At 41.8% G+C, this 22,125-nt stretch overlaps 1 protein-coding gene across 1 annotated transcript in view; it reads left to right on the forward strand.

Annotated features, from left to right (window-relative positions):
* The first annotated feature begins 16,624 nt into the window (after window positions 1-16,624).
* The window catches only part of LOC142497443 (serine/threonine-protein kinase SBK1-like), a 28,195-nt gene continuing 22,694 nt past the window's right edge, over window positions 16,625-22,125 (forward strand). Inside the window, exon 1 of the mRNA XM_075605234.1 lies at window positions 16,625-16,809. Within this exon, the coding sequence (XP_075461349.1) occupies window positions 16,735-16,809 (75 nt within the window). The 5' untranslated portion in view covers window positions 16,625-16,734. The remainder of the gene's footprint in view (window positions 16,810-22,125) is intronic.

Below are 22,125 nucleotides of genomic sequence, written 5' to 3' on the forward strand. Positions count from 1 at the left end.
ACCGCTAGCTTCTCTCTCCGCGGGCTCGGTTTTGGCAACCGGCACCGATCCCCATTCTCCGGGATCTGCACCTTCCCTCCACAGCGCACCGGGGAGCTCGGCGGACAGCGTAGCCGCATCTCTCACTGCTTCGACGGCCTGGTAGGGCACGAAAGTAGGCATGGGCCACATGTACTGGAGGCCACAGTGCGGGCAGCGTGCCGCTGTACCCACGGTACCACCGGGTAGTCTGCACTGCAAGCAGAGGCACGCCACTGTCTCAGTGCCCGCCACCCGAATCACCAGGAAGCCTCCTGGTGCTGAATAGGGTTGGGTGGAGACCATGGTATTTTCTTCCGGCTTACAGGCCATAGTCACGATAGGAGGTACTCGCAGCAACGGTCTGTTCAACGTACTGGCTCCTCGTGACTGACGAGCAGGGGTTGGATTGCCAACCACTCCCTTGACTAGCTCCACCCTCATCTGACAAAGCTGGAAACCACCCCCACTTGTGGAGATTATGGGAGGATCCCACAGTCTTATAGGATGTCCCGGAATTAGGGCTGTACTTTTCACAGTCCGGGGGGGCGCGGCTTCAGGTTTCGCCCCAACACCCGAGCACCACTCCTTATTTGGCGCCATCCCCGGCCAAGTTTTCTCAGCCTCTTTATCCTTCCTTTCACAGGCAGCATAAATCAAAGGGATTACATTCTGTAAGGGTGCGGCCGGCTCACCAGCTCCTCGCTCGGCAGGATCCGTTCCCACTGGACACAGTTGGAAACCACTCCCCCTGGTTGAGATTAGGGGGAGGTCCCACAGGTTGATCGGTTGGCTCAGCACTGGGGCTGAGTTAGTCATTGTCCATGAGGGCGCGATCTCAGGTTTCGCGCCATACCCCCCAGCAGGGTGGGGTTTTCCCATTGGCGCCACTCCTGGCCAACTTTCTGTAAGTCCCGAATCTGCAGAATTCTCTGCACTTGCTCCACGCGGTTTCCCAGGGAAGCGGGAGCCGCCATTTTGGGTTGCACTGTCAGTCTCTTTGAGTGGTGAGGTAGCAATTAACTGTTTGTATGCCGACTGACAGTCAATCTCATAATGTTCTCCACAAGTCACGGTAATGTCCTCCTCAGTGTCCTCAGGGGTTGTACCCCTAGGTCCTAGGCAGGACCAAAAAGGCGCGGCCACAGCTTTCGCGCCACTCCACAACATGCTTGCAAAAGTTCCTTCTGCCGCTTGCTCTTCAGCGGAACGCACACCACGTGCGCTCCCTCCATCTGCCTCCGTCCGCCATTTTGGACTTTCCGCACCGCGCGGATCCTCCATTCTTGCGGTCGCCATTTGGTCGCTGTTTTTACTGTAATTGTACATGGAGCTCCTCTCTGCGGGGCAGCTACCACACCGGTACAATAAAGATTGCCTTGATGCACCACCTTGTGTACCTAATGTAGGCTGGACTCGTGTTTGCACTACCTCAGGCTAGGCTCACTCTCTCAGTGTCTGCTGTGTTTCCTTCCTCCCAGTCTGTGCTCCCTTCGGTAAGTGGTCTGGAATGGGCTAGAGTACTCTGGCTCTTCCATGCAGTACTTGGGCGTCTACCTACTGTTGGCTAGCCTAGCGCAGACCCTTTCCAAAATTCCTGACCTCGTTAACAGGCTATCCCTCCAGGCATCCTACCAACTAGCACTGCCTCAAGGTGACTAGAACAGCTATAGCCCCTCTCCAAACCTCAACTCCTTTCAGGCCCCTAGGTCGTCACTGCGAGCTGACTATACTCCATCAGCCCCCTGACTACTCCTAGTCCGTCCCAACACAGCACAAAGTTTCAGCATACACTCTCCCTGTTTCCCAGTGTGCCTAGCAAAAGCCTGTCCTGTTGACAGGTCTCTCAGCAGCGCCTCCAAATGTAACGGATTTTCTGGCCCTGCCTGACCCACCCAATCTCACATTGGCCCCTGTGGTCTAACCAGTCCCCATTACATGGTAGTGTTTGGTGGTGCACCTGTTGGCAACAGGACTCCTGAGTCTCCCGCATGGTGTTGTGAGGGGATTGCCAATCCAGACAGGCAGCTGAGGTAGTGTGCATGAGTACTGTCTATATCCAGTGCAGCGCCTCCACCTCATCAGGATCTCTGCGTCCACAAGGAGATGGTTCTGATGAGGAACTCCTTCTTGGTGATGCCTTCCCCTGCTGAGTAATTCCAGACTCACACAGTGAAGTGTCTTTATACAAGGTCATCTTTATTGCTTGATGTGGGCTAGCTGCCCCTCGCAGTAAGTCACTTAGCCACACATTGCACCGTGTGCTCCTTTCAAAGGTACACCCTCCCAATGGAGTGGGATCCCCTCTCCCCTCAGGGAGATCACCCCTGTGCCAGGTCCCTGGACACAGTATGGCGTACACAACTTGCTTCTGATTTATCAGTATAGGGCCACTAGTTACAGCACTAGCGCCCTCTTTCCCCAGGTCTCAACGCAGACCTGCTCCTTACTCCAACACTAACTTTGAACAGTGCTGTGCCTTATATCTCCAGGGGGCGGGCACATCTCTGATGTCACTAATGGTGGACTCAGAGTATGTAGCCACTCCCATCCACACATAGGGCACCTCACCAGGGTGCGAGGGCAAACCTCCATGATTACTGCTGGCATCCCTGTTACTTACCAGGCCTTACTGCCAGCAGGAGAGGAAACTGCAGTCCATTTTTCAGCATGGCTATATATGCAAACACAAAAAGGACAACAACTAAAAATAAGAGCCCAAAAAGAGGAGAGCGCAATGAATGTATATAAAAACAAATTCATGTTAATATAAACAAATTAAAAACTCATGTGAAAAGCGTGAATAAAAAACACAAGTCTGAGGATATGTTTTGCAGAATGACAAATAAGTTTATTGCAGTGTACGGTGCACACGCAGAGGAGAGTTTCAAAATAAAACTCTCCCAATGATATGATGGCATACAGGCCTTATTTATACATAAAATACTAAGCCCACGCCCCCTATACGAGGTTGCGTGTGCGTCACTATGTAAACATATAAGATAAGCAAAATATGAACATGAACACATCGAGTTAATAACATTATTATGGGATTCAAATTAGAAATGAAATAACTCAGCTAATATTCCTTATACGGGTCGGTGACTTTTACTCTACATACGGGACTTCATGGGCACCTCCCTCGGAATGCGAGTCATGGTGTTATCTATCTTTTATTTTCATAACATTCGTGCTTTGCTCTTCTCTTCAAGGTCTTGTGGTTTAGTTGAACAGCTCAATCTCACTTGAAACTTCAGGAGCAGAAAAAATAAAAATGGTGTCTTTAAACTAACTTCCATACCAATTTTCATACAGATAATAGACAATATCAGGCACCTAAGAAGGATGCTGACTTAAAATGGCGGCTTAGATCCCAGTGCTGTTTGTCAGACCCCCCTCCTTACGTCATATTCTCACTTTGTCACTCCCTCCTTTTTTTATTCTTAAAACATAGCTTTTGAGAATTAAGATTGTGATGTTATTCCAGGGAAGCATAGACAAATTCATATTTTGTACTGGGCTGCTCCATCCTTTGATAGTGTTTGTATGTATACACTGGAGTGAAAGGGAGAGGGTATTTCCCTCCTGCTGTCATAGTCTCATATGGCGCAGTGGCCAATATGTCTTTTGGAGTTGAATAACTGTGGTCGGCATCTTCTTTCTTCAAGGGATGCTGTTTCTGGCATCTGTAAAGAGTGGCATCAGATTGGGGGAGGGGTTAGCAATTTGTGGATCATACCTCTGCAACACGTGACACACACATACATGACAACAGGTAACACCCCCAAACACATCAAAGCATTCATAAGTTTTTGCTCCAAGTGATCTAAGCCATTCATCTAACCCCAAGGGTGATATTCTGTCACTTCCCTTTGTAAGCCTTTTTTGAATCTTTTCTATTTTATCTAGTTCATGCTGCACATTACCATTCTGATCTTGAATGAAAACAAAACATTGTTCTTTGATCAAAGCACATACCCCTCCTTTTTAAGCTAAAACATAGTCTAAAGCAATTCTGTTTTGTAAGGCCATAAGCCTAATCTGAACCTGTTCTTGGTTTAATGATGAAATTAAAAACTGCAAAATTAAGGCCACATCCTTCCTGTAAATTGTTATCAGACTAAACATACATTTTTACACAGGTTTCATTGGTTGGTGGAGACACTTAACCCATAAATTGATTCTTGTTCTTAGTGTGTGATACACCCTTTAAAGAGGTTCCCTTAAAAAAAAATTGAAAAAATACAGAAATTATACACATAATACTAAAAACCTTATTTTATGCAAGCAACCTTTCTTTGGATATGCAGTTGCTAGATAAAGGAAATGGCATCTATCTCTATCATCATATATTTTCAGAATCATCACAACATTCTATTACTGAGAATTGAGGGGGTTTGGTATATGTGGAAGCAAAATGCATGATCCTCACCCCTGCACGCATTATATACATCATTAACTCAGAATATCAGAACAGACAATGTCTGAGATGGTCAACATGGCTGACTTCTGATCCTTTCCTTGTGGCTGACACACGCCTCTGGGTGACCCCCTCCTTTCGGTGGAGGTGCAACACACTTCTGGATCAAAGTTTTGCTGCACATGACACATACATAGAGAGTGATGAGTACTGCCAAAACACATACAAGAGCACTCACAAGCCACGCTTCCAGGAAACCAATCCTCCCATCATGGCTCAATTGTACATACACCTTAAATTTCTAACTTAAACACACTCTAAAGAATACAAATATTTAGTCTCTGAAAAAATGAAATGTTCTGATAAAACCGGGCCTTAGCCTGGTGTCTTATTTTCCTCGTTGGTTAACGGTTAGAGTTTTGACTCGGCAAGACGTTAACTTGCTGCGGTTGTGCTTTAGGTGACTTTGGTCTTTGGTGGAGCTGGAACGTTTGGTGGAGCTGGAACGAGCTTTACGTGCTTTAGGTGCAGGAAAAGAACTCTGCCACTTTAATTGCTGTATTGGTGGTTACTTTAGGCCTTTTCACCTGGGATGAAGAGCATGCTTGCGTAGGACATATTTGACTATTAACCCCATCTCGAGTAGGTGCACTTTCAACTTTGCCTAGAGAGACTCAAAAAATGTATTAGTTGCATACAACTTATTGTTTTATTACCAATAACATGGTCCTTAATTTGTTCCTTTGGACTGCTGATAGTCATAAGTCATCCCATAAGTGTTTCATAGGGAGATAATTTATACCTAGGAATAAATTCTTGTATCAATGTGTTTACTCCTGTCTTAGCATCCGCATATAGACAGAGGTATTCCCTATTAATGTTCCTAATTCGTTGCTCAAATTAAAACTCAGTAGCCAATGTGAACCTGACTTTGATACAATCTAAGTTCCTGAAACTTTGGGGCCTCATCCCTTGCCAAACCACTTGCTTCCATAATTAATTATATCCTGTCTGCAGGCCATATCCCTAAGACCTGGGAAACTGCCAGAGTTTGTCCAAATCTTCAAAAGTGGGGACAAAAAACACTGTCTCAAACTACAGGCCAATCTCTCTTCTCCCAATACTATCCACTGTCATGGAAAAATATTCACTCCCGATTAAGCAATTACTTTACCCATACAAATTTCCCTAGCCAATCCCTATCTGGCTTTTACCCAAACACTCCAATGTAACTATTCTGCTAAAAAATTTGAAATGCCTTGTAATTAATGCATACCTTATTCACGTATGTAACTGCTTTTACAACTATGTATCCCCTGTATTTAACCCTATGCAAAAGACACACCCGCAAATGAGAGGTGACTCCCAAATTCACCCCTTCCTGGCAAACCATTCTAGATTACACAGCAATTTTGACAATAACCACTGCTTACGGACACCTTTTGAAAAAATAAATGGTTAAAAGTTATAACATGCATCACATTCAGTTAATAGACAAATGATTTTGTATAAGACTTCACACTAATGTCTTGCTTTATATAATCTCTTTGCACAGTGCTAAGCACATGGTCAGCTTTATAATTTTAAAGACACTCTGCATATTCATCTGACTCAAGAAAAAAATAATTTTATAAGACTTGTTCCCGACCAAAAAGCTATATTGTTTCTGGTCGTTTCGCCAATTGACCCTGAACAGATAAGATAATGGCACACCACGGCTTCTTCCTGAAACATAATAATTATTGGATTGGAACTTTTGCTTAAAGTTTAAATACATGGAGCTTTATCCAGAGCCCTCAGAACTACCTTTTTTATGGCCTCTCAAAAATTAACCAACGGGCTTTTATATAGCTGAGGTTTATATAACTTCTTAACACACAAATAGCTCCCACACGCTCATGCTATCTCCCTCCTCTCAGTTCTTTTTAATGCCTTCTGTTAGAACTTTCATATTTTCACTGACTTCATTCACTACAACTTTATGCTATCCTGTTTCAATTCTGTCCTTTCTCAAGCTACACAAACCTATTTCTCTCCATTAATCAACACTCACAAGTCTAACCCACACTAACTCTTCCTTCATCTCACCTCAGGACTTTGCTGACTATTTTAAGAAAGAGGTTGAATCCATACACCAGAACATTCCCTCTTTTTCCTCCTATTCTACTTAGCTTCCTACTCTCTTCCTGCTTTCCTTGACTCTTTTTCCACTGTATCAGAAGAGAATGTCATCATCACTGTTGATCTCCTCTTCTCCCTCTAATCTGCTACATTTCACTTTTCAAACATGTAACAGCTATACCATGACTCAAGAATAGCAAGCTTGACCCTACCTGTCTTTCTACTGTAACTACTGAACTTGTCTTGTATTCTCTTGCTTGCTCCATTTTCTCAACACCCATTCTCTCCTTAACCCTCTACAATCTGACTTCTGCACTGCTCCCTCCACGGAGACAATTCTCACTAAAATAACTGATGACCTATATGCTGCCCAAGACAGAGGACATTACACTCTGCTCATATTACTCCACCTCTCTGAAGCATTTGACTCTGTGGACCACACTCCTCTTTTCTCTGTACACACTCTCTCTAGGTGACCTAATAACATCTCTTGGGTTTAAATATCACCACTATGCTGATGACACCTTCATTTACTTTTCAACCCCTGACCTTACACCTGCTGTACAATCCTAAGTTTCTGAATGTCCTTCTGTTTTCCCAAACCTGACCCTATTATCTCCTTCCACATTACTCTTGAATCTTCCATCCAGTAGCCCAAGCACACTGCTTAGGGGTCACTCCCTGCTCCTCTCTCATATTCTCCTCTTTCATTCAAAACATTTCTATAACCTGTCGCTTTTTCCTCCACAATATCACAAAGATACACCTGTTCCTCTGTTGCTCAACTATTAAAAACTCTGATTCAGACCCTCATTCTCTCCCATCTTGATTACTGTAATCCCCTGCTATCCCGCCTTCCTGACTTTCACCTGTCTTCCCTACTATCTATCCTAAACGCTGCTGCCAGAATCACTCTACTCTTTAAACTCTGATTCTGCGTTTCCCCTCCTGAAATTCCTCTCCTGGCTTCTAATCAAATCCTACTGTTTCTGTATGCTCTCCCTACCTACCAATTAGATTGCAAGCTCCTCAGAACAGGGACTTCTCTTTGATCAACTGTTACTTTTATGTCTGGATCACTTATTCCATGACCTCTTACCTTTACCATTTGATACCTATATGATTACGACGTGCACCACTCCTGTGGAGCGCTGTGCATATTAATGGCATTATATACATAAGAACATACAATACAATATATACTTCAAACAATGCTTGTGAGCTTTTACCCGCATTTTTAAACACAAAATATTCCCAAACATATCCTAATCCTATAGAAATAAAATTGAAATGTGTTTTTACTGGTTACACACAATACAGAACACACAATACAAAAAACTTCTCTCATACACAGCCAAACAACATCAAAAATAACGAACAAATAAAAGAAAAACATTTCTCCCCTATTACCAAACAATTTCACCCTGCAACTATATTAATAAAAGTCCCTTCTCTTTCTTTATTCTCATAAATAACCTGAATTTAAAACTACTCTGATGCTCCGGAGCTTTTGAGTAAACTTTTGTATCTTGGCACATTCCTCGCGCTGGAGAAAAAGGTGGGGACACGATCTGTGCTGCTGCGATTCTGATTCTCTTTCTTGCAGACATTTGATTTCATTGTGAGCAAATAATATTCATGTTTTTGCACGTACTTGCAAGTTTTTGGATGGTGATTTGTGCATACGTGATACTTAGCATGGTTTATCTTTCACACAGGTAATCATTCAGGAAAAATTCATTAGGGTATCAAATCCATCTAGCAACTCTCCATTAAGGGCGCAACAATTTTACTTGCCGGCACCGAAACTTGAGTTTATATCAGGAAATGATTTATAACCACTTATTGCTTGTGGGGAAATGGAAGGAAAAGCTTATAAGTTCACACCTGATTTCTGCGACGTCCGCCAGCCGGGCCTGCCATGCATGACTTTAGCCACAAAAATCTCATAAAATCCAAAGATTTATACTACCACAGACACACAGGGATTACTGAAAGTTAGAAGGTTCCACTATGAGCCCTTGCGTTCGCATTCTTACGAATAAGAGAACTGGTGCGGCTGCCCATAGGTTCACGCTTCCTTCCATAGTAAATTATTGCAAACAAACTTTTTTTTTCATTGGGGTGGCGTGTTTTTCACTGGGACTTGCATGTGTTTATTGCACTTGAACTTGCATGTGTATTTTCATTGGCCAACAAAACATATTTATATTGTCTCTTCTTGTTCTCTGTATGCATTCTTTATTATTTTTGTCTGCAGACACACAACCTCTAACAGCAAATTTTGAGAACTTTGGTTTTCCATTATTCTCCTGTTACAGTAATCACATTTAATTGACCTGTACAATACACCTGATACATTAATCAGCGCAAGCTGATTGCGTACAACTCTTTTGGCATGTTATTGTTCTGAATTTTTTCACCATAACTATACCCAAGAAAACACTTGAATTACTTCAAAGGGTCCAACCCAGTCCTGATAAACCTTATACTTTTATAACATGGATACAGACAAGACCTTCTGAACAGATATCCATAAATAAACTCACTTGGTATGTTAATGACAAGACAGAGCAAATGTACAATCAGGGACCCTTCCTGCTTAGACAACAAAAATATTTATCACAACCCAGGACAGTCTGAAAAACAATCCCTTAAGCATACAAACACTCACCTTCATCACCAAAACACCAAAACTTTTAACGGGACTCTCACCTTAATCCCAATAAAACGTAACATCTATAACACTTTAAAATGGATACAGGAACAGACAAATAAACTTATTTGAAACTGCTAGGTAAACCCGTCAACCAGATTGAGACACCCTTCAAAACACATCTCTCTACACACCACTCAAAACAACTTTTTAAACTCAGGCTTTCCTCAAAAGGTGCCTTTTACCTTGATTCTTACGAGCGCTCAGATTTGAGTGACCGAGGACTGTTTTTTTCAGGTGCTCAGCTTCCGGTATTTTTGTGTTCCTATTCGGTGCGCCATCTGTGAAAAGCGTGAATAAAAAACACAAGTCTGAGGATATGTTATGCAGAATGACAAATAAGTTTATTGCAGTGTACGGTGCACACGCAGAGGAGAGTTTCAAAATAAAACTCTCCCAACGACATGATGGCATACAGGCCTTATTTATACACAAAATACTAAGCCCACGCCCCCTATACGAGGTTGCTTGTGCGTCACTACGTAAACATATAAGATAAACAAAATATGAACATGAACACATCGAGTTAATAACATTATTATGGGATTCATATTAGAAATGAAATGACTCGGCTAATATTCCTTATACGGGTCGGTGACTTTTACTCTACATACGGGACTTCATGGGCACCTCCCTCGGAATGCGAGACATGGTGTTATGTATCTTTTATTTTCATAACATTTGCGCTTTGCTCTTCTCTTCAAGGTCTTGTGGCTTAGTTGAACAGCTCAATCTCACTTGAAACTTCAGGAGCAGAAAAAATAAAAAGGGTGTCTTTAAACTAACTTCCATACCAACTTTCATACCGACAATAGACAATATCAGGCACCTAAGATGGATGCTGACTTAAAATGGCGGCTTAGATCCCAGTGCTGTTTGTCAGACCCCCCTCCTTACGTCATATTCTCACTTTGTCACTTACATATGCAATCATAACAAAATCCTCAACCCCACACGGGCGAGTAAGGCACAGCCGGTCCGGCAGATGAATATAATGGGGCAGATAGTTTTATAAATATAATAATCGCTTTTAAGAAGTACAGTACTACTTTTATTTTACATATAAAGAGGCAAAAAGGATAACCACTAACTTAATAATAATAATAATAATAATAGCATGTTCTTGTATAGCGCTGCTAGTTTTTCATAGCGCTTTACAGAGACATTTTGCAGGCACAGGTCCCCCCGTGGAGCTTACAATCTATGTTTTTGGTGCCTGAGGCACAGGGAGATAAAGTGACTTGCCCAAGGTCACAAGGAGCCGACACCGGGAATTGAACCATGCTCCCCTGCTTCAAACTCTCAGTGCCAGTCAGTGTCTTTTACTCACTGAGCCACTCCCTCTCACAAAACTTGTGTATTGAAAAAGATTTGAATAAAAGATTAGAAGTAGAAACGTGAACATATTATGAAGTGTATTTTCCGGGCAGTCAACTTGGACTCGCTATCAAATATTTGATTTTTCTAGGTAAAGATGAGTGACTATTAGTGCCATTATTCTGTTCTTATCTTCCTTACTGTACATGTCCACCATTGGATGAGGTGATTGTCGAAAAATCTTCTGAAACTAATGGTCAGCACTACACACTGGGAAGAATTCATCGGGTGTTTGGTTGCAGCGCTCACAATCCAGGACTGTCATCCTTGGCACCATACAGGTCTAATTTGCATCTATATACATTCTGATTGTAGAGACAATCAGCTAGACTGGTTTGGCAGCCAAAAAGGACTTAATGGACTATTGGCGATTCATCACTATTATATATTGTATATTGCACAATGTTTGTAACTAGCTCTAATATCACTAATTTTTTCACTAAAGATGAGTAACCGACACAGAATCCCTCATGTCCATGGAAGTGGTGAACAGAAACAGAAATCAGATGCAGAACATGAAAATTATTAGAAAGGTTCCACAAATGAGTAATTACTTCATGACTTCGGCTGCCTGACCTCGGACCAACCAATTGAAGCAATTTCAACAGAATACCCCATTGTAACAGAAACACCGGAAATTTCACCTTCATCTGTAACTCAAAAAAACATTGGTGTTAGGGAGGCAAGTGAGCAAAGAACAGGCAAAAACACAGTCCATGAAGGTGAAGATAATCAATCAGAACTTAGAGAAGGAACTGGAAAGAAACCCCACTGTTATGAAAATGATATTGGCTTGTGGCCAGAATGATCAACACCAGATAGAAAAACTTTTGGGTCAAAAAAGGTAACTTTGATTTGCAAAACTATGGTGGCAAATTACTTGAGCGATCATCAGTACACCAAGAAAAACAGACCAAAGGTGAAAAGCATTTTGTTCAAAAATGTAAGGCAAATTTATTTCAATGAACAAATCGGAACAATAAGAATGTTAACCGCTCTTGGCTGTGTTTCTCTTCAACTACTGATAGTCTACTGCTATATCTGTAAACTAGTGGCTACACATAAAGTAAAACTGTGCAGTACTGGATTTTGTGACTGGAAACATGGAAGTGAACGGTTGGCTGAACACGAGACTTCAAATTATCTCTTGGAATCTGTAACAATTTTGGTGAAACAGGGAAAGGAACTTGGGTGCATTGACCAGGAATTGGCAAAGCAAGAAGTGGAGTTGAGTAGATATTAGCGCAAAGTTCTTCTCATGCGTGTTGTGAGTACCATAAAATTCATTGCTGAACATGGACTGGCTTTCCGAGATGATAATAAAGTTGTTGGATCACCAAGAAATTGTAATTATCTTGGTATTATGCAATTGCTAGCTGAATATGATCCATTTCTCTCTTCTCACATCAAACTACATGGAAATAAAGGAAGTAGTCACGCAAATGACCTGTCATGTACAATATGCAAAGAGCTAATTGGATTCATGGGTGGGCATATCCTAAACCACATAATTGCAAGAATAAAGAAGTCCAAGTATTATTCTGTGTCAGTTGATTCAACCCCAGATGAGTCTCATATTGACCAGTAGACTACAGTATAGTAATTCATTAAATGGAAAATACATCTCCAAGGGAAAGGTTTCTGACTTTCATGCCAAATTGTGATCACACTGGTTCTGATCTTGCTAATACACTGCTTAAGTTCTTGGATTGTCAAAACATTGATATCAGTGACTGACATGGACAGTCATATGATAATGCTGCAAATATAAGTGGCAAATACTTTAAACACCATGTTGTAGTCATTCCCTTAATCTAGTAAGACAGACGGCAGCCAATACTTAGTTGTATACTTCTTTGAGTTTGTCCAACAAATCTGTCTTTTTCATGGCATCTCCTTCACGTTATGCAATTCTGACCAGAATATGGTCTCGGGCAGACGCAAAGTTGTATGTGCCTAAGTTTTTGAGTGAAACTCGTTTGTCTTGTAGAGCTTGTGAGACAAAAGTGATTGTACACGGATATGAAAAGATTAAGGAAGCACTAACTTTAATATCAAATGACCAGGAGCAGAATAATGTGGTTCGAAATGAAGCTGGTGGCCTTAATTAAAAGATGTGCAGTTTGGAAATTGCATTATACGCTTCATTTTGGAATGACATTTTGAAAAAGTTCAATGCAACAAACCACAAACTACAGGATCCCAAAATGGTTCTCCAGTTTGCAGTAACAGCAGTGAAGTCTCTGAGAACATTTATGGAATCAAAGAGAGACAAGTTCGATGAATCTGAGGATATGCGAAGAGAATATCTGGAAACAAAGTTCGATCTCAAGTGAGAAATGCTCTTTGTCTACCTAGACCCTCATATTTCTTTTGGAATTCGATAGGAGAAACTAACCCAGTTGAGAGGCCTGATAATATTTCATAAGGACTAGGTGGGCAAGACCACCACAATCTGTGGGTCTAAAGAGAATTGTTCTTTTTACCCTGGGTTGTTTCCCACCCCATCGAATTGAGAGATATGAAACTGGAGGTCCTTCAAATCTCTTGGCAACACTGGAAAAGGCAGTGTGTTCATAATTCTTGGGAGGAGATAAATTTTGACAGGCACTTTTGGATTCCAGGTCTTTGATTAATTTACAGTAATTTGATGTAAAAATAGTCACACGATCTAGTGTTATTCACACCAGATAAGGGAGAGAAAAGGGCTGCCAAGTAAAATAAAAATTGTGTTTCAGGAGCTTAATCATATCTGTTTGTAAATTGACATCGAGAACAAGCAATTTAGAATAGGGGATTTTCAAACCTGAGAGTGTTCTGTAATTCTGTCGGACTTGGAACAAACTAGGGAGAGAGGTGAGAGAGTAAAAAGCGAGACTTTATACTCCGTATTACTACTTATTACACATGTATACTGCAGATTTTTCAGGGTTCCATCTAATCACAGCCCCCACGTGTTCGATCGACATTGCGAATAGAAGCAGGGATAGGGGGCACCCCTGTATAGTACCATTGGTTATATGAATTACGCTTGAAAGAAGACCTACACATCTGATTCTAGCTGAGGGAGAATGATACATTTCTCAAACAGCATTGAAAATGTTCCCTGTGAAACCCATATGTCTTAAAAAAGTAAATGGGTAACTCCAATCAAGCATATCAAAGGCGTTTTTGGCATTTAGATTATGGTTGGGGTCTTGTCAGAATTAACTCTATGAATTTGGTTGAACTTTCGGCGGACTTTATCCGAGGCCTGCCTAGTGGGAATAAAACCAACCTGGTTGTGGTGAACCAGGAAAGACATGAACTCCTTCAAGCGATTGGTCAATATCTTAGTGAATAGTTTGACGTCAGTGTTTATGAGAGACAGGCCAGGATCAAGGCATTGATTCTGGTATTGATATGCCATCTTAGAGTTTATTGAATAATATCACCAAGAGGGGAATCAAAATTTGGGAGACCTTTTTATAATACATGTCAGAGAAGCGATCGGGCCAGGGGATTTCATATTTTAATGTTGTTTGATCACCAAAGCTATCTCTTCATTCGAAATGGGTTGATTGAGTTTCAGTAATAGTTCTGGGTTTAATTTAGTAAAATGGCAGGACTGTAGATTAAAGGTAATGCTCGAATTAGAAGCTATACATTGGTCTGTACTTTTGTCTCCATAAAGGTCTGGGAAGAAGGTCCTAAACTCATGGCAAGGTCATGCGACGAGACCCCATATTTAAGATGTATGGCATGAATGTTATTGATCTCTTGTGTACCCCTGAGCCTTCTGGCCAGCATAGTATGGACTTCATTCCACCCCCCTCCCTTTCCCTCAAAAAATGTTTGAGACATCTCATGGCCTGTCCGATGGACATAAATTTAGCTTTTCATGGTTTTGATCATTTTAGCTAAGAGCTTATTAGAATGGTCAAGTTTATATCTGGTTTGCATTCTTGTAAATTCAGAGATTAACTCCTGGATCCTCTTCAACCTGGTATTAGTTCATGTGAGAGCTGATTTTAATTAGCAGGGCTCTGGTAAATGCTTTGTGGGCCAGGGGACTTCCTGAGAGCTATTGGTATCAAATAAGAACGTAAGCTCTCGTCCCTTTTTTAATGCCTAAATTTATGTGCCAGACAAAAGCACAAGACTGTCACTGTCACAAACGTAATAAATTAAACCATTATTCTCTACATTGCTCGAGAAAATCGAACATGGCAGTAACGGTGTCATTTCATACAGTGGGTTGAGCATCTATTTATTGCTTTAGGTTCATGCCAAAACACATCTTCGTAAATCAATTTTTTTATGAGGTGCCTATTCGAGGTTGTGTTAAGAGCACTGGCATGTCTACATTTGCAGTAATCCTCTTCTTCCCATCTTCTGGTTATCAAAATTCACTGATAAAGCTTCAAGCAGACTTCAAGTCAGATGATTAGCAGAGTAATCACGTGGCTCCTGGCCACTTTGATAGCTATTTGCAGCTTTGCTGCTGTGTTGGTGTTATTTTTATCTGCTACAGCATTTTCATGCTGTCTTCTCTTCCACAGACAGCAGTGGGAATTTTCCAAAGTTAAGTGCATTTATTTTGTCACTTATCACTCTTGGTGAAGGTCCGAATGTTGTTGATGCTTGATGTTGAAGTATTTATTGCACCTGCCTCAGCGCAAGGCAGTGATATACTCATTTTGATAATCTTTGACTACTTTCTAATTTCTTATTAGTGGCTTACACATGTATTACAAAGTATGTTGACTCCAACAGGTGGGGTAGTAAAGTACTGGGATAACATAACAAGGCCATGTAATGATATCAGCTAACATGCATTTAAAATATCCGATCCATAAATGGTCTTCTCAGACAATTCTCAATATCATTTACAACCCTATTGTACTATGCAGCTTTCCTTTCACATCATTTCAGATTGTTTTTATATATGTTTCTAACCTCAAACACAATTGTTAGGTTCCTTCAGTTGTATTTATAAATTGATATGTGTATGGGGCTATGCATAAGGGGACAGGACAGACCCTTTTGCCTTAATATTGAGGCATTTTGAACATGTATTACTACATCAGGGTACAGTAGTTTCGCCTTTGTTGTCCAATGTACATGAACTTGCGATTTGTAAGATTTGCAATAGAAATGTTATGGAGGAGGTCCTGGCATACATACATACGTAAGAGACATATCAAATTCTGCATCACATTCTTCTAACTTCTGCACCGAGACTTGGTGTGAACTACTCCATTTAAAGCAACAAACGTAAGAAACTTAACAAGTGTCTTGCACTTGACACAGATGCAAAAACCAAACCTTTTTGGACCGTGCATGTTGATGCATTTTCTGTACCTTTATGCAAACCCTTATTGAATAGAAGAAGTTTGTTCAGAGCCTCACATCGTGTGAAAGGAGACAGTGTTTACGACAGCACCTTTGAATCCAAGGACTTTTGAAGTGAAATGTGTCTTTCATCTGGTATTATTTGGTGCTGTAACAAGGCATATTACACAAAATAATGATCTTTTTGGTTTTAAACACCTGATGCTATATTGCGCACACCACAAAATGAACATTTATTTCGAGCCCACAATTTCCCATCATCTAGGGGTACTATTGTTCCAGCTGATGATGCAATTCAACCAGGGTCTTGCATTCCGATTTAAAAATTGGCCCCCAACATATTTTGAGTTTGACGGGCGTGATCTAGGCCTTTGGCCCTCTTAAAGAAAATAAATCTTGCATTACGATGTACGATGGCACAATTCTTAGTTTTGTTCCTTTTAAATGACAGTATGCCTCAACTTTGATTAACTAATTTGCAGATAGAGGGGCTGTATAACACATTGTCTGGAAAGGGGTTAATGGCATGAAATATACGCTTCTGATATATTATATGGAGTATATCCCAGTTCCAGTGGTCTTGCTCCCAGCAAATATATGTGCCACTCCAGGCACAAAATTGCAGCGGGGTCAGGGTTTGCTTCTCTGGCCAATAGAAAGCCTCAACATCATCAATAGATTATATCACAGCTTTCTATTGGGGACTGGCAGACATATTTGTATTTTCTTTTTTAGACAACTAGAATGCATGAAAAGTCTTGGGAACTGGAGGTCCCCGGACATCAGGGAAATAAGGAGGATTTTCAGTGACCCCTTGGTCCGGGTAAGCTTTTTTAAAACAGCGACTGCATTAATATAAAAGTGTTAAAATAACTTCTGCACTTGTGCAGATATTTTGATGAATCATTCATAATCCATGTAATCCATGCAAGATCCATCCAGCTGGATGAAATGTACTGGGCTTCGTTGACAAATGCAAGGTCGTTAAGGTCAGAGAAAACAAAACTGCTTCTGAATGCTGTCCTTTTGGAAATTGTTTGGTTAATTTACTGCTTTTATGGAATATTAACTTCTTTAGTTTCAGTTTGACTTATGAAGCATTACTTTGCATTCCTTTTTTAGATCACTGAATCAGAGGGATAAAAACAGTGGTTGCTGATATGCAAAACAATACTCCAGATCCAGTGAATGACACACAGACATGCAATGTTTATTATAACATCTTATAATATGTGTATCATGTAACCCATTCCTGGCCACTGGTAGTTACACTCCCCAAATCACAGGTCCAAATTATAGCTAAGGAGAGGACTAAGGAGCTAAGGAGGATGAGAATGTCCCAGTTTTGTTACACAAAATGCTTTGATACAATACATAAATCCCTCTCTATATTTAGTTGATTTGGAAAGGTTTGTTTACCTCTTTTTACGTCCTCTAGAATGCATACCCAATTCATTTAAATGGCTAAAGTACCGTTTTTGTCCCAGTTATCAAATCTGGCAGTGATTTTAATCCTAACTTACTGATTTTTGCATTTAATATTTGATTTTGAGAACAGCCAAGAAATGTATGGGAGATATTTTTATTAAATTGTTGTCATTCTTGAAACAAGAAGAAACACAATCGATTTATAAAAGCAGCAGCCTGCACTGATCACCGTTTCTTTTCGGATTTTATTTCTTTTAAACTTACTTTAAAAGGTATCTCGTGTGCACTTTTGGGGAATGTTTTTATTTTTAAAATATGATGCTTAATTCAGGAGATATTAGCAGATGAAATATTAAGTGTCTGGAAATTAAGCATGCAATGATTTTTTTTTAAAGAGCGGTATTTGCTAAGGTGGCGAGATACTATGGCCAAGATGCATGAAGCTCCGTTAGCCTATTTAACGTACTGTATCGTTAACCAACATGAACGTAACGTTAATCTTAACATCTATGCACTAAACAGAATAACGTTTCGATAACCTAGAGCAGTGTTTCCCAACTCCAGTCCTCAGGGAACCCCAACAGGTCAGGTCTTAAGGATATCCCTGCTCCAGCACAGGTGGCTCAGTCTGAATGACTGAGCCGCTGATTGACCCACCTGTGCTGGAGCAGGGATATCCTTAAGACCTGACCTGTTGGGGTTCCCTGAGGACTGGAGTTGGGAAACACTGACCTAGAGTTAACCACTGAAATAACGTATCAATACATTTCTGCGGATGTTAGACTTACTCATATGCAAATCAGAAGCTAATGAACTGTTAGCCTAACATCACATATGCACTAAACTTTGTTAATATTAGTGCAGGGAATTAATGTTACGATAAATACGTCTCCACCAAAACTTGCCGTTATTCCCAGCCAGACCATGATTATGCTAACATTATTGTGTCGAATTCCCTATAAAGACAAATACATGTTAAAGTTCATGTAAAAAGGTGTACCCCGGGGGTGCGCATGCAGTGTCGAGGAGGATGAGAGCACTCCGAAGCTGCTCCGTGGACTTCGCTGTGATCGTGGATGATTTAGCCCTCCAAACCGGCTAAACTCCCCCCCCCCCCCCGCCAGCGGAACCTACAGGGATGCCTACCCCCAAAAAAGATCGAAAGCCACCGACCCCCTTAGTGTCCGTTACTTCCTGAAAGCATCCTCTCCGGTTCCCGAAATCCAAGAAGGCGCCCGCGAGGGCACACGTGTGTACATGAACAACAGGATCAGCCACAACAACAAGGGGGAAACTTTATTGATACAGATCAAGTCACAGAAGAAAATTCCCAAATCACCCCAAAGGCTTCAAAAGTTGTTTAGAGAGATGCAGGGTGTCTTTCAAGTGGCTCTTGATAAGGTTGTTGCTGAATATTTAAGGCAGATGTGACTTCCCTGACAGAGCGAACATTGTAGCTGGAAAATAAACTCGAAGAATCCCTGCAGAGTCAGAGTTCAATTGAAGACGAGCTTTACAGACTTAATGATGTAATCAGGAACCTGAATGACACTGTTGATGATTTGTAAAACCGGGAAAGAAGGCAAAACCTTAGAGTAAGAAATATCCCGCAAGCAGTTGTTTCGGGTGAGTTGCAACCCTATCGAACAAAACTATTTACCCAAATAGTTCCGTCCCTTCTAACAAGTGACCTGCATATGGACAGAGCACACCGAGCCTTAGGTCCAAGATACACGGACCCTCGGGAAATGCAAGGACGTAATTGTCAAATTACACTATTACACACTAAGGATTACACACTATTACACACTCAGCTGCCTCTCCTTCCTCCATCTCCACTCAGGACTTTGTTGACTATTTTATGGAAAAGGTGGAATCCATACGTCAGAACATCCCCTCTGTTTCTTCCTCCCATCCTGCACCTCTTCCTAACTCTCCTCCTGCATTCCTTGACTCTTTTTCCACTGTCTCAGAGGAGGATGTGATCGCCTCTTCTCCCTCTACCACTTGCCCTCTTGACCCCATTCCCTCCCATCTCCTAAAACCTCTTGCTCCTACTATAATCCCTACGCTCACACACATTTTTAACTCCTTCCTCTGCTCTGGAACCTTTCCATCCTCCTTCAAACATGCAACAGTCATACCATTACTCAAAAACAGCAAGCTTGACCCTACCTGTCTTTCTAACTATCGACCTGTCTCCCTCCTGCCTTTTGCCTCTAAACTCCTTGAACGTCTTGTATTCTCTCGCTTGCTCCATTTTCTCAACACCTATTCTCTCCTAGACCCTCTACAATCTGGCTTCCGCACTGCTCACTCCACGGAAACAGCCCTCACAAAAATAACTGACGACCTTCATGCTGCCAAAGACAGGGGTCATTACACTCTGCTCATATTACTCGACCTCTCTGCAGCATTTGACACCGTGGACCACCCTCTTCTCCTTCACATTCTCCATACTCTTGGTATTCGGAACAAAGCTCTATCCTGGATCTCATCCTACCTCTCCCATCGTACTTTCAGTGTCTCTTCTGCTAACACCTCCTCCTCCTCTATTGATCTCTCTGTGGGGGTACCCCAGGGCTCTGTCCTGGGACCTCTTCTCTTTTCTCTGTATACACTCTCTCTGGGTGACCTAATAACATCTTTTGGGTTTAATTATCACCTCTATGCTGACGACACACAAATATACTTTTCAACACCCGACCTTACACCTGCTGTACAAACCAAAGTTTCTGAATGTCTCTCTGCTATATCATCCTGGATGGCCCTCCGCCGCCTTAAACTCAACATGGCTAAAACAAAGCTCCTCATACATCCTCCCAAACCTGGCCTTACTACCTCCTCCCACATTACTGTTGGAACTACGATCATTCACCCAGTAGCCCAAGCACGCTGCCTAGGGGTCACACTCGACTCCTCTCTCACATTCGCCCCTCACATTCAAAACATTTCTAAAATCTGTCGCTTTTTCCTCCGCAATATAACAACGATACGCCCTTTCCTCTGTTGCTCGACTGCTAAAACTTTGACTCAGGCCCTCATTCTCTCCCGTCTTGATTACTGTAACTTCCTGCTGTCCGGCCTTCCTGCCTCTGACCTGTCTCCCCTACAATCTATCCTAAACGCTGCTGCCAGAATCACTCTACTCTTTCCTAGATCTGTCTCAGCATCTCCCCTCCTGAAATCCCTCTCCTGGCTTCCGATCAAATCCCGCATCTCACACTCCATTCTTCTCCTCACGTTTAAAGCTTTACGCTCTTCTGCCCCTCCTTACATCTCAGCCCTAATTTCTCGTAATGCACCATCCAGACTATTGCGTTCTTCTCAAGGATGTCTTCTTTCTACCCCCTTTGTATCTAAAGCCCTCTCCCGCCTTAAATCTATTTCACTGACTGCCCCACACCTCTGGAATGTCCTTCCCCTCAGTACCCGACTAGCACCCTCTCTATCCACCTTTAAGACCCACCTTAAGACACACTTGCTTAAAGAAGCATATGAATAGCACTGTGGATATTCTGAACACATGATACATAAAGCTTGGCCCCCTGCAGATGCACTTACCAGAACTCCCTCCTACTGTCTCTGTACGTTCTCCCTACCTACCAATTAGACTGTAAGCTCCTCGGGGCAGGGACTCCTCTTCCTTAATGTTACTTTTATGTCTAAAGCACTTATTCCCATGATCTGTTATTTATATTATCTGTTATTTATTTGATTACCACGTGTATTACTGCTGTGAAGCGCTATGTACATTAATGGCGCTATATAAATAAAGACATACAATACAAGGAGAAAATAATGAGAGGCTGCAGGAATCAAAATAACGTGGACTTTCAAGATTCTAGGATCAAGATCTACAATCTCAAGAAGAAGAAGCCTCCGTCCAGTCACAGCGATCCTCAGAGATAACGAGATGCGCTATAAATGGGCTTTCCCAAATCGACTGGTCGTAAACAAAAACGGGAAAACTTTTCGTTAAGATTCCCGGAAGAGGCAGAGAAATTCCTAGGAGCCCTTGGTGTACCCGGCCTGCAGTCCGTGAAACCGCAGCATTCCCTGAGGCCAGAGAGACCACCAGAAGCCTCACAACAGAGTGAAAAAGGGGCCCATTCTCAAGCTCCCGATACCGTCTGCCCGACCTGACGGAGCAAAGGGTTCTGTCACCATGGCTAAAGTCTGATCACCTAGTAGAAGAGCTTGGAGGCTCAGAGTTTATGATCCGCGGCAAACTTTCTTTCCCTGCGATTTTTGATATCTTCGCTGTTCCCCTGAGGTCCCGTTCGATCAAGGTGGGGAGCAAAAAATCTAAGAGAAAGATAACTTTTAACAGAATCAAAGTTATTTTTGTTAAATTTCTGTGGACAATCTCATCCTATCGATTTTACTAATTTTTCTAAGTTCCTAAACTAAATTCCCATTTATTATTGTTACAGGTTCCCAAATTCTGTTTATAAAAGGGGTAGGAGTGTAGAGGTTAAGAGATTTGGAGAAATCATTATGAAGGAGTACTTCAATGGAGTTTGGGGTGCCCCGATGTCCCTGAGGCTTGCCCCCCCCCCTCCCTATTTAGGCTTCTTTTAGCCCTTTATTTTGGTCCAGAGCAAGAACCATAGTCAAAAGGTTTTAGGATGGATAGAATAGATCCCATATACTCTTTGTTGTTTTTTCTGTTTTTGTTTCCATCATTTTTCTCCTCCCCCAAGGCGTT

Source organism: Ascaphus truei, chromosome 6, assembly GCF_040206685.1.
Source record: "Ascaphus truei isolate aAscTru1 chromosome 6, aAscTru1.hap1, whole genome shotgun sequence".
In the NCBI taxonomy this organism is placed as follows: Eukaryota; Metazoa; Chordata; class Amphibia; order Anura; family Ascaphidae; genus Ascaphus; species Ascaphus truei.